This window comes from Eleutherodactylus coqui, chromosome 7 (assembly GCF_035609145.1).
Source record: "Eleutherodactylus coqui strain aEleCoq1 chromosome 7, aEleCoq1.hap1, whole genome shotgun sequence".
Taxonomy (NCBI): domain Eukaryota; kingdom Metazoa; phylum Chordata; class Amphibia; order Anura; family Eleutherodactylidae; genus Eleutherodactylus; species Eleutherodactylus coqui.
In genome coordinates, this window is record NC_089843.1 from 55,862,784 (window position 1) to 55,875,513 (window position 12,730).

The following is a 12,730-nucleotide window of genomic DNA, read 5'->3' on the forward strand; positions in this document are numbered from 1 at the left end:
AACTACAACTCCCGGCATGCCTGCGTTTCTTCCTCTCAGCATTTATTGTAGTAACTTCTCACTGTATTTCAGGCGCACTGCATTGTGGGATTGGTAGTCCACTCAGACGTATACTGCGGCTTTTCAAACCTTCCCAGAATCTTTAGCCGCTCACTTCCTGAAGGTGGCAGCAAAGAGTCCTCAGAAGCTAGCAGCACGTTGACGTCGGATTACGTGGTGACGTCTGTGCGTAAGACGGGAATAGCTTTCCTCCTTGTAGTCCGCCATATTGGAGTCTAGCTTGGCTCCGCTGTGGTCGGTTGTTCGCTTTCTCCGCAGCCCTGTGTGATATCGTTGCGGATATCTCCGCGCCCCGGCCCCTTCCCTTCGGTATATCCCCGGTGTGCGGCTCTCGGTAGAGCAGGCGGTGTTATAGCTCAGACATGAGCCCGGCCGACGCCAAGAGAGGGGCGAAGCGGAGGAAGAACAAGCGGGGCGGAGGCAGCAGCAGCAGTAGCGGCAGCAACAGCAGTGCAGCCGGGGACGTGAAGGCGGCAGCACTGCGGGGACAGCACGGCGCGGCGGGCGGAGGGAGCGCCGGAGGAGCGGGCAGCGCTGCGGGAGCGGGAGGCCTCATGCCCGGCTCCAGCACCCCGCCCGGGACTGAGGTGAGTGCCAGCTGCGGTGCCCGGCCCCTGACCCTCCGGATGGCACTGCTGCCTGTGGGCACCTGCAGCCAGTGCTTACCCTGCTGGCATACCAGGGGGCGCTGCTGTGTGGCTGCACATGTGCCAGTCCATGCTCAGAGCTGCATGCTGTGGTGCCACCCAGGTGTTGTGCCTGGCATGGAGGGTACAATATAGGCTCTTCCCAGAGGAATCTGCATGTGATGCTGAGGCAGTTGTCGTGGTAACCGTGCTGTTTATGGAGCATTAGGGTACTTGGCGCCCGCCGTCATCCCTTTACCGTGGCGGGCGTGGGACTACCAGGTCATACGGGCATCTGCTGCTTTCTAAAGTATTGCTGCACATAAGCCCGTGTTGTATCGCGTACTTCCGAGCGGAGTATACTGTACCAATCTCTCGCTGCTCACATGAATTGCGCTATCTTGGCGCGTATTGCATACACGCCAAGATGGTGCGCAGCGATTGTTGGCACGCAGCAAGTACGTAAATATCACTGCGTGCAGCAAATTGTGCCCGTCTGAGCCCGGCCTAACGGAAGTTACCCATCCTTTCCCCTCCAGCGCTGCAGCCCTGTGTGCATTTAGGAACGATGCCACCTGACCACTGCAGCCAATCAGAGGCCACAGCAGTCCGGTGCTGTTCTCCTGGCATCACCACTTAGATGCTGCGAGCCATGATGCCAGGAGGATGAGGTGTCAGTCCCTAAACAAAGACTGGGAAGGCGGCGGAGTGGCAGAGCTGAGGGCGAGCGCAGATACTTCTGTTGGCACAGATTTGCAATTAAATTTTTTTTTTTTCTGGCAACCAGAGAATTCCTTAAATGTACACAAAAGGGTCGCGGTTTGTGTTTTTTGCCCCGGAAGCTATCCTGCTTGTGTGTGGCATAGCAGATAGCCCTGGGCTGCCATGTTTGGCACAGTGTGCGGTCTAAGGGGGTTTGCAGGTAAATACCATTGATGACCAATCCTCAGTATCCTGGCAGATCAGCTGACTGGGTGCCCGCTGTCACCCAATAGTTGGGGTACAGAGCAGGAGCTGCTGCTCTGACCTCTGTGTAGGTGCAGGGCCCATTGATTGTAATGACTACTGCTCCTGCAGTTACAAGTGCCAGCCACTACACAGCGGTTGGAGCAGCAGCTTCTGCTCTGTACCCTGTATGTAGCGGCAAGGACAGCGGGCGCTCTATCAGCTGAGCGGCGAGGATCCTGCGGGGCAGACTACGCCCGTACGGCTCTGTCTGCATGTGCAGCGTATGATGGGTTTTGGTGCCGGTTTTGACGCTGTAGATTGTACCCCAAAGCGCTTCATCAGGTGTGATGCTTTAGCAGCCGCAGAAGATGCGTCTTCGGTGCAGCGTTCCTTTACTGTTCCAGCGCTGGAGGCGGTTTGAGTCGGAACCTGCTGCCGGTTTCCCTTTAAACACCTGAAGATGTCCTCTACCACTTCATGTTGTTTTGGCTCCTGTCGCCTTCTTCAGTGTTTTATTTTAATCACTTTTTAGTAAAGTAAGGTGGTGCCATACGGTTTCCCGGTTGAGGGCATCATTGGGGCACTGTGCCCAGGGTACTACTAGATGTCACATGCCCCCAAGATATACCCCGCTGTAAGAGTGGCATCACCCTGTGCGGCATTAATCGCCATGCACTATATTGGCGTTTAGGTGTAATACGTGCCAAGATGGAGCATGCCTGTGATCTTTATTGTGTGCGTATTTGGCGCAGTATGTGTGAGCGGCACCGTGGCATCCTGTGACGGAGCCCCAAGATCAGGGCGGACTTGTACAACTCTACACTATACTTTGTTTCAATTCCACTTCCATCTGTCAGTGACTGGAAACATTCGGAGGCAGAAACCTCTCCTGGTCTGGGCTGGCTTATACAGCTGAGGGTTCGTTATAATGTATCAGTGTGGGGCTCAGGACAGGAGCTGCTGATCTGTGTAGGACTTGATACTTTGTAACAAGCTCCTCGGCTCTGAGGGGCCGTAGGTCGAGTACCTGTGCTGCCCCCCTACAATTGTGGATTTCACTGCCAATTCACATCTGCTGCATGCCGATTTTAGGCCCCCTGCACACGGACGGACCTGAATTGCGGACGGTCCGCTGTTAAAGTCCCCCATAGGAAAGCATGAGCCTCCAGATCTCCATACACGCATGCGGATTTGGATTGTGGATTCCGTGAGCAGAAAATAAATCGTCGCATGCTCCGTTTTTTAGCACGGATTTTGCGCGGACGGACTTCACTGATTTCTATGGAAGAGTTTGATCCGCAATTATGTTGTGATTTGTAGGCGGATACTTCTCAGGTTGCTGGGAGACGAGGCAGGGGAAGGCACCACTGGGCTTTTAAAAAAAAAAATTTTCCCCTCCTCCCAGCATGCTTTGCATCCATGTAGAAAAACTCTTGAATCCGCGATCGTCTGCAAGCTTTTTAAAATAATTTCCACAATGAATCGCAGGTCTTCCGCAGCGGAAATTCACACGTCGTGCGCAGGCGGCCTTACCTTGTGATTTGTAAAAGGTGGAATCCACAGTGAAAATCTGCCGCCTACCCGCAACAACATTGGCGCGCCGGCCCCCATTCCTTGTAGATTAATTTTCACCACACATGGATGTGGATTTTAAAACCTCACTCACATGTATTTCCGCAGTCCTGCGGTGCGTGAATTCTGCCTTGGGCTATGCCGGGTTTCAGCCTCTGAGCTACATTCGCACGGGTGAGCGCGTTATTGGGCCGCTTGTCAACATGTGGTGTGTGTTTTCTTTTTCTCCCCCCCCCCCCTTTGCAGATGCGAGGCGTTTTTATGCAAAAACGCCTCTTATCATTTTACTCAAATTCTGATCCTCCAGCGTTTGATCCACGCGATTCGGAGGATCAGCAGGTGTTTCCCATTGATTTCAGTCTGAAGGATCACATCGCACTGTATGCGATATTTGACTGTCCCGTTAAAAACGGGTCCTGCGCTCCGAGGGTCACATAGCAGCGTTAAAAATGCTGAACAGTGTTTTACAGCATTTTTAACGCAACCCCATTAATTGCAATGGGCGATGCAGGGGCGTCAAAAACGAACGTCAATGCCTTAAATGAATGGAGACCTTGTGCTGCATTTTTAGTGAGCATTAAAAACGCCCATTAAGGCCGCCTGCAGACGAGCGGGTCGGATCCAGCAGCGAGAATTCTCGCCGCGGGACCCGACCCGAGAGCCTGCAGAGACGAGCGCGTACTCACCCGCGCCTGGCGGCCCCGGCTCTTTCATGTGCCGGCTGCCACGCAGCCCGCGGCCGGGTGAGTGGGAGCCCTGCACAAAAATAGGACATGCCGCGGTTTGTTTGCCGCGCGAGATGTCACGCGGCCAAACCGCGGCCGTCTGCATAGGAGTGCGTATTGTAATGCACTCCTATGCAAACTTTCAGTAGCGGAAATCCCGCGGGAAATACCGCCGCAGGATTTCCGCCCGTGTGCAGGCGGCCTATACGCGATAAAAAAAAAGCCTGTGAGAAGGAGGCCTAATACAGGGATTCAGCTATATGTACAGATGGCTGACCTCACCTGCAGGGTACGGGGATCTGTTCTCAGGTAGCGGATGTGCTGCAGACTGTTCACGGTAAAAACTGCAGCATTTCTGAATCAAAGAAAGTCACAATCTGCACCGTTACTGCTGATTTCAAGATCAGCGGAGGATCCACAACTGGTTTCAGCCTGACGTTCCTCTCACCTCACATTGGCACCCGCCCTCACGGGAATGCATGGAGCAGCCCTCGCCCGGCGACCGCTACTACTAAGTACTGTGACCGCCAGTTGGGTGATGCTCCCAATTCAGCATCACCTGACTGATGGTCGTGGCGCTTAGTAGCTGTTGCTGGGTGATTGCAAGGGGTGATGAAAGGTAGGCCAAAGTCGGCTGCGGGTTTACAGCTGATTTCAAGTCCAGATTTGCACCAATGGCGAGGATGTTACTTTTTTGATTTGGAAATGCCACAGATTTTTCTGCAGAATTTTCCTCTTGTAAATATCTGCAGCATTTCCGCTACGTGCGAACGTTCCCTTAAAAATCTGCATGTCTCCATGGTTACAGACTACAAACGGCCCCAATGTGTAGTCTGAAGGGGAAGAACCCATTCACATTTGTTCAGTTCTAATCTATTTCTGCTCGGATCTGGCACGTTCCGGACGTAAACAGCTGCTATTGGCTATAATGGGGTTCATCTGGCTTCTCACATTCCCACCGGCATTTTCATAAAATAGTGCAGCATGCTGCTCTTTTTTTTTTTTTGTACGCCTACACATGCTATTGAAAAATACTTTACTTTCCATAAGCGGAAATTAATTGTGAATTTTTATTTATTTATTTTTTGTTCCACTCATGGAGAAAAAATCGCAGCATATTCTATTTTTGCGTGGATGGCTTCCAGTGAAGTCGATGGAAGCCGTCTGATCCGCGGCCCATCCGCAATTTAAAATGCAGGAAGGACAGGAAAAGGAAAGCAGAGGTTTAAAAAGTATACTGCGCATATCCGGCCACTCGCTGTGCGGACCATACACAGTACAGAAGATGAAAGAAAGGCAGGTACGTGCCGGTCCCGGCTGGGAACAGGGTTGGATTCCGCATGTGGAATCTGACTCGCCCGTGTGCAGCCAGCCTTTGTCTGGGATTTTGTGCCAGACGCACAGTATTGATCCTCCGGCGCAGGCGTGCATGCGCCCTAAGAATGCAAAAGATTGCTAACTGCGGAGACGTGTAAGGGCGCTCTTAGACGGACCAAGAAATTGTTCGCCAACAAAAACACAGTTCGCCCCGGCGTGGAGTTTAAGGACACAACTTTTTTTTACAAGATCGCTCCGTTCGCTGTACCAGCGAGTAATTACTGAACGGCCAGCGAATAAGCTGTCTAATTTTTACGCAGTGAACGGAGAAAATGAAACCACATGGGTTTACATTGATCCAATCACACTAGCGTCTATTCATTGTCTGTAATATGCAACATTATTTTATTTTACCGCGTATTAGGTGCAGTAGAGACCCATTCTCTGAGTGTTAACGCTGTACATATGTAATTACATTGCATATGTACAGTGATTTAAAAAAAAAAAATTTTTAATGCATTTTACATAGAAACATGAGTTAAAGTTTGGGGGAAAAAAACCCAAAACCCTGGAAGCCAGTGCATGGCAGCGTGCGTGAGAGATGCTGTCATGCGCAGGCATACGCGGTCATAACCGCAGTTGTACGCAGCTTCACACGCCGGGAAAAAGGATGCACTTTATACGTAGCATTTTACCATACGGTCGTGTGAGTCCAGCCTAAGCCTCATGTCCACAGGCAAATTAAGAATTAAAATCCGGAGCGTTTTTCCCGCACGCGGATCCGCGCCCCATAGGAATGCATTGACCACCCGCGGGTAGATAAATACCTGTGGATGGTCAATAAAAGTGAATTTAAAAATTTCTGGAGCATGAAAAAAAATGGACATGCTCCATTTAGGTGCGGATCACGCGTGCGGGAGCTCATAGAGCACATAGCTCAATTGATCTCCCCCATGAAAAATAAAAGACAATTACAGTGCATCCGCAGCCCAAATCCGCGTTGCAAATCTGCAGCGGATCTGATTTTCCCCGTGGACATGAGGCCTTAGGCTGAGTTTCCACACGGCGTATTCCCGGTGAAGATCTCGCGGTTTGGCCGCAGCGGAAAATCGCGAGATTTCTGCTGGGAAAGCGCTGCTTCAAAACCCGTGGCACTTAGCCGCAGGATTTGGAGCGGCTTGGCCACACGCTTTTCCGTTGCGGCCGGCGCTCCCATAGAGGAGAATACAGCCGTAACGGAAAAAAAAAAGAATGGACATGCTGCGGCCAGCAAATCAGCGCCGGCTTTGCTGCTACGGATTCGCCGTCCCGTGTGGATGAGATTTCTGAGAAATCTCGTCCATATGGCTAGCCAACCCCGGGATTAGCGGCTACAGGCAGATTTGCCGCAGTGAAAGTCCGGATGGAATTTCTGCGGCAAATCCCCCTTGTGTGAACTGCAGGCAGGTAATAATGATGGATTTGTAGCCAAAACTGTAAAGTTGATTATTTTCTAACGTTTTTGTTGTGTCAGAGGCAGAGCAATAATAGAGTTGCACTACAAGTCCCAGCACTGCTGAAATATTTCTTGCTGCAAACAATTTCTGCTGCAGCGTTTAAAAGTCCATTAGAAAAGTAGATGGCGAGCGGCGATCACATAGACTGCATGGGAGGTACAAAGCTACTCATCACATTGCTGTATGTAAAGGGGTGGCACGGAGGGCCGACACACTGCCCTATGATGGCGTTGCATACTTTATTTCTGCAGTGTTTTGGTTAGTGTTGCCCTTGCCCACGTGCCAGGACTGTGTACTGGCAGGGCTGCATGCTCCTGGTACCGGTATTTCTGGTCCTCCTGTCACCCGGTTCCCTGATCTGTCACTAGTTGGTCACAGACTGTCCATGTTTAGACCCGGTGTGGTCCTGTGCTGCCGCGCCCCGGGGCTGGCTGTATTGATCCCTCTGTAGCCGTGTTTCGTTGGCGGTCGTCTGCCCTACATTTATTTATTTTGTTGAGATGATTTTGCCGCTGTCCATGTTAGTATATCTTGTCAATATGCTATCAGTATGTGATTGTTGGGCGCTTAGATGCAGCACTGTATATAAAGCTCTTGTATGGGCCGTGTAGCAATGCACAAAGCATCTGGAGGGATGGCAGCACTTTATACTAGCACTGCAACCCCTTCCTTCCAGGGGTCTGCAATAGTCAGACATCGGTCAAGTATGCCATCCATATACCATCAGTGTTCAAGAGTGGAAGGTGAAGTTACAGTTTAGCATTATTTATAGATCTACTATACAATTGCTTAAAGGCCCATTTACATGCCATGATTATTGCTCAAAAGACATTGTTTAGGTGAGCATAAAATCCATCATTCCCATGGAGAGAAGAGAACACAGGCCACATGCTGTTTGCTGTCCATGGTGCTGTATTCTCCACAGGAGCACTGATTACATTGTATTCAGCTTGCAGTCCCCTGGCAGAACAAAGTAATGGAATGCTGCTGCTCTGCGTATACAGCTCTGGAGACTCATTTACATGCAAATGAAGGTGATAAGCTGATAATGGACATCAGTGCCCATTAACAGTTTTGGCAAAACAATCGCTCAAATCCAATCTTATGAACAATTATCTTTGCGTGTAAATGGGCCTTAAAAAGCAGTCCCCTAAGGCCACTCTCACTGGCATTTAGCACAGCGTTTGAAACGCCCAATAAAAAAAATGCTGTAAAACTCCATTGACTTGAATCGGCCGTTTCAGACTAGCGTTTTTTTTTCTTCTTTGCCTAACGTTTTTTGCTCTATTTTTGCGTATTTAGCTGTAATTTTTTGTTTTTCTTAAACTCTCCTCATCACCCATTGCAATGATGGTATGCGTTAAAAACGCTGTGGTTAAGATCAGGTTTTTTTTTTTTGTAGTAATACCTGTGTAAAAGCAGCCTGAGGCTGGCTTCACACGGATGAGAAAATCGCGCAAGATGCACAAATATGAACAACAATTTTTAATTTAATTTTTTTAATGCGGTCATACATGTGAGCGCCTTTTTTTTCCCACCCTGCATCACCCTGGGATGCCATGTTTGGGTGTGCTCTCACATTGCATCCCCCAGTCTCCCAAATGGGGCTGGTGGCAGCATTGCGCCATGTGCTAGGTGCGTGTGGTGCAATGTGAGGTTTCCCTGGCTGTCAGCCACGGTGGAGGATCCCTACTTCACCAAAGTGTTGCGAGGCGGTTTTGACAAAAAAAGTCTCGCATCTGCTGGAAAATTAAATGGCGAGCGCTATATCAGTCCGATAATGTACTCGCCCATGTGAATTAGCCTAATAGTGTGTTTTTATTTTTTATATATTTTTATTTTTACTCTCACACCCTTTAGCTGTGTAGTCTGTCCCTCCTAGTAACAAGTGATAAACTTTGGGAATAGTCTTGCTTAGACACATCACTCCCCTCCATGAATCTCTCCAGAGTGCTGCACCTCCCTCCCTCGTCTGTTTACCACCCTGCCTGTGCGCTGTGCTCTGCTAGTGACCTTACATTTAGGGCCCTTTAACACGGGAAGATTATTGTACAAATCGCTTGTTAGATCGAGCGGGATAATTGCAGGATAATTCTGCAGTGTAAACGCACGCAGTGAAAAAAACCATCAGCAATAAATCGCGGATCAGATCTTTCATGCCCAACTAAAAATCGTCAATCTAGTGCTGCATTGTTCCAGCTCTGAATGACTGACTGCTGACTGTGCGTGACGGGGGCCGGCCAGAACGATCTCTGACCTGCTGTGTAAAAGCGCAGGGGGTGATTATCGTTGGGATGGCTGTCGGGTCGTGTAAAAGGGGCTTTAGTTCCTCCTAAGCCTCCCATTTACATCTCAAAGTTTTTTTGCGGAGCTGCACTATGCTCTGGAATGCGCTACCCCGGACAATCGTATTAAAGTAAGTCTGAAACTTTTTTTTAAATATTATTTTTGTCCTTTTAGTGCAATATACCCAAATATGTGTGTCTGAACGAAGAATCCAGCAGTACCTTTATTTTTTTTTTTAAATTGAGGCTCCTGTTTTGAAATATCTCCACAAACGTTCTCCAAGCACTATTTGCAAATTAGCTGTGGACTGTCTGATGGGCGATCTACCTCTGCAAGCCGCCCGGGCTCCTTTCCTTCCTGCCTCTTTAACTGAAACAAACCCCCTTCTTTGCTAAATGACATCTCCAGCTCTTCCTACTGCAGATGTTATACGTTCCGCCACACTGAGGGATCGGGTGCATGATGCCGTTCCTGCCTGAAACTGGAATCAGAGTGCATCCACCCGATCCCTCAGTGCGGCTCGGGCACATAAGGTGGAATGCATGACATCTCCAGGGGGCACAGCTGAGACTTCATTCAGCAAAAAAGGTGTTGCGTTTGAGCTCCAGAGGCAGAGATGAAGCAGGAACCGCTTGCAGAGGTGGGCGCCCATCTGATGGTCCACCGCTAATTAGCATGTGGTGCAGGACCAACTTCAGTGCCGATATCTGCAGAAAAAATAAAGGTACCGCTGCATTTCTAATTAAGGCGCGCATGCGTAGGTCTACTGTGCTAATGGGACAAATATAACATGACAGACTTTAAAGGGGTGTTCTGGGACTTTACTGCTGAAGACCTGTCCTCCAAGATAGGTCATCAATAGATGGTTGGCAGTACTTGTTGCTCGGTATCAACACGGACCATGTGTTCGACAGGCCTACTGTCATTGCGGACAGTAGTACGGTAGACAGTTCTGCCCATAGTGCAGCAGCCTGGGCCAGGACTGCAGGCGCAGCTCCTCTTGTCCCAAACTTATTTGGCCAACTTCAAGACGTTGGGTTAGCATAGACTTGGCATATCCGTAGAATATGCCACCGAAGGACATGAAATATACAGATTAGAACAGTTTACTCGCTGCTGAAAGATTTTCAGCTTGTTGGTTCTTCAGTGTGTAATAGAGGGCGCACGGGCGGCCTGTTGGGCTTCAAGAAACGGCAGCTTCTGATAGTACTGTAAGGTCCGGCACGCCATGGACGTCAAAATCATAAGGTTTATTTCAGATCCCTAAAATATAGTGTCGGCGTAGCACTTTACAGGTGACTTGTTGCAGGAGGGTCGAAACGGGATCGGAACGTGTCTGTGATAAAATACAATGTAGCCATTAGCTCTTAGCTGTATGGAATGCCCCTTGGGTTTAACCCTTGTAGAGTGCTGGACATTGTTTAATCGCGCTACTTCTACCCAGCCAGTGCAAAAGAAGGGCCACTTGGTCTCCTGTTGGCTTATTGAAGGTTCTTTCCTACCGCCTCTGGCAAGTGGAGATATCCTTAGGGCTCATGCCCACGGGGGTCTGCGTGAAACCCTGTGGGTTTACCGATGCGTTTTACACATTACAGCCTATACGCACCGCTGGGAAAGACCGCTTATAGGCTGAGTATTGCACTGCACATGCCCGCAAATCACACGTCACGAATATGCGCAGTTTTGAAATTTTTTTTAAATTCTTTGCTCTGTATTGTGTATGGACAACGTATTACACAGAGGCCACAGAAGGGCTGCGTATGTTACGCAGAGAAATAGAGCATGCTGTGAGTTCATTTTTCATGTGTATTGATATGCAGTGTCTACACGCAGGTGTGCATAGAATAAGGAAAGTCCATTGGCTTCCAATGCCTCTGTTCACCATGTATCTTGCGTGCAATGCATGCGTGATGAGTGGTGAAAACACGGTTGTGGACATGTGCCCTTAATGTTACCATGCTAGTACCCTCCACCGATCCGACATTGGTGGCGTATTTCTGCCTTAGGGCTCAGTCACACGGGCGCCGATGTGCCCGTGGTACTGCACAAAGACGGGCTCCGTTGCCGGTCATGTGTTCTTTCTTCCAGTGGTACGGAGAGTCGTCCGCACCTGCAGTGCGACCGTCTTCTTCGTGCAGTACCACGGGCGCATCGGCACCTGGATGCGCCCGTGTGACTGAGCCCTTATACCACCAGTAACCACTTTTTAAATATCCGTAACTGTTCGGCTGCTCTCGCTTATCCCGCTTTTTACCGCAGCATTTCAAACTCCTCGCTAATCGCGGTACAATGTTTCCATTGATTTCAATGGGTCTTCGCAGCGCTGCACTCGAATGCAGCATTTCATGCTTTTGGGCACTGTTTTCTGAAGGCATGTAGCCTAATAGTAATACATTGGGGGTCTGATGTAAATGGCGGTCTCTCCAGGTAACGCCTCCTGCCAGGTTCCTCGTTTCTCCTGCTTTCAGCAGATTGCTGCCTGCTAATTACTGTGAGAGTGATTAGTATGCAGGCAGGAGAGGCGTTGCAGCCGCTGCTCTCCACCCTGCTAGTCCCTCGGCTTCCGTCGGCTCCTCGGTGCTGCTGCTTATGTAATATCCGTGTAAATAAAGCCGCTGTTTATATGTAATGTTGTGATTGCTCAGCTGTTGAGCGGCTGGCAGGACGGGCCAATTAGGCCGGCGGAGCTGGAAAGGCTCGGCTTTTATTTGTGGAGGGTCAGAAGCTTGACTTGTGGATTATGTACAGAGTTCTGGTTGAACTTTCCATCAGTGACAGGTAGTTGTTACATTGTATGTAGAATGTTTCCTCTGTCCCACACTTCGTTGGGCCCCAGATAATCCGAGCTTGTAGTGTTTGTATTTATTTTTTTAAGGAAACTATTTCCTTTTAAAAAAAATAAAATAATAATAAAAAAAAACCCTTTGTTGCCTTGTGCGCACATTTGTCAGTTTTTGTGCACCTGTCAGTAGGATGAATTCTGAAGAAATGGTATTTGCTGCTGTGGGGTTTTATTGCTTCAGTATATAGCAAATAAACGAAGCTCTTTTGCAAATAGTCTTGATTACAGGGAAGCGGGCGCTGGCTATGAGCGCCATAATCTAAGTAGTGATTGAGGAGCCCAGGGTGCTATATTTTTTTTATACTTTATTTTCAGTTGCCCGTGTTGGCACCCCCAAATTCGACACAGATTGTGTAATGGACTCGAGTCTCCAGGCTGTGTGTCCGCACTCCCATTGATCTCTATGGCGTTGCGTGCGCACGGCCTGCAGCTCCAAGTCCGCTGCACGGTCTGCGCTCCGACTTTCTTGGCTGACAGCACGGGTGCTGGGAGGCCGCTGAGTATAATGAATACCTCCCCGATCTCCTATGAACCTGCCCTGTGAGTACCATAACGTAAATTATGGTGCTCATAGCTGGGGATCGGTGTCCCTTTTTAAAGTTTTTCTTTGTCAAGTGCAATAATGGGCAGTAACATACTATCAGGATCGCCCCTTTTACAAAGTCAAGGTGATCACAGATGTAAGCTAAGGGACTATTCTGATTGGTGTATATTGGCGCAAGTCTGTATTGTAAAACAAGTGTCTTGTGGTTTTTTGTTTTTTTTTTCCCGCTTTGTTTTGCAAAAAAAATTTTTTGAGATTAAAATTTGAGAATAGTTTAAAAGTTTAAGAAAAAAACAGGATTTTAATTTTGGGCT

At 49.0% G+C, this 12,730-nt stretch overlaps 1 protein-coding gene across 3 annotated transcripts in view; it reads left to right on the plus strand.

The window, feature by feature from the left end:
• The first annotated feature begins 226 nt into the window (after positions 1–226).
• FAM193A (family with sequence similarity 193 member A) overlaps positions 227–12,730 on the plus strand; it is a 91,451-nt gene continuing 78,947 nt past the window's right edge. For all 3 annotated transcript variants that reach the window (XM_066573040.1, XM_066573042.1, XM_066573041.1), the window contains exon 1: positions 227–647. In XM_066573040.1, the coding sequence (XP_066429137.1) occupies positions 423–647 (225 nt within the window). In that variant the 5' untranslated portion in view covers positions 227–422. The remainder of the gene's footprint in view (positions 648–12,730) is intronic.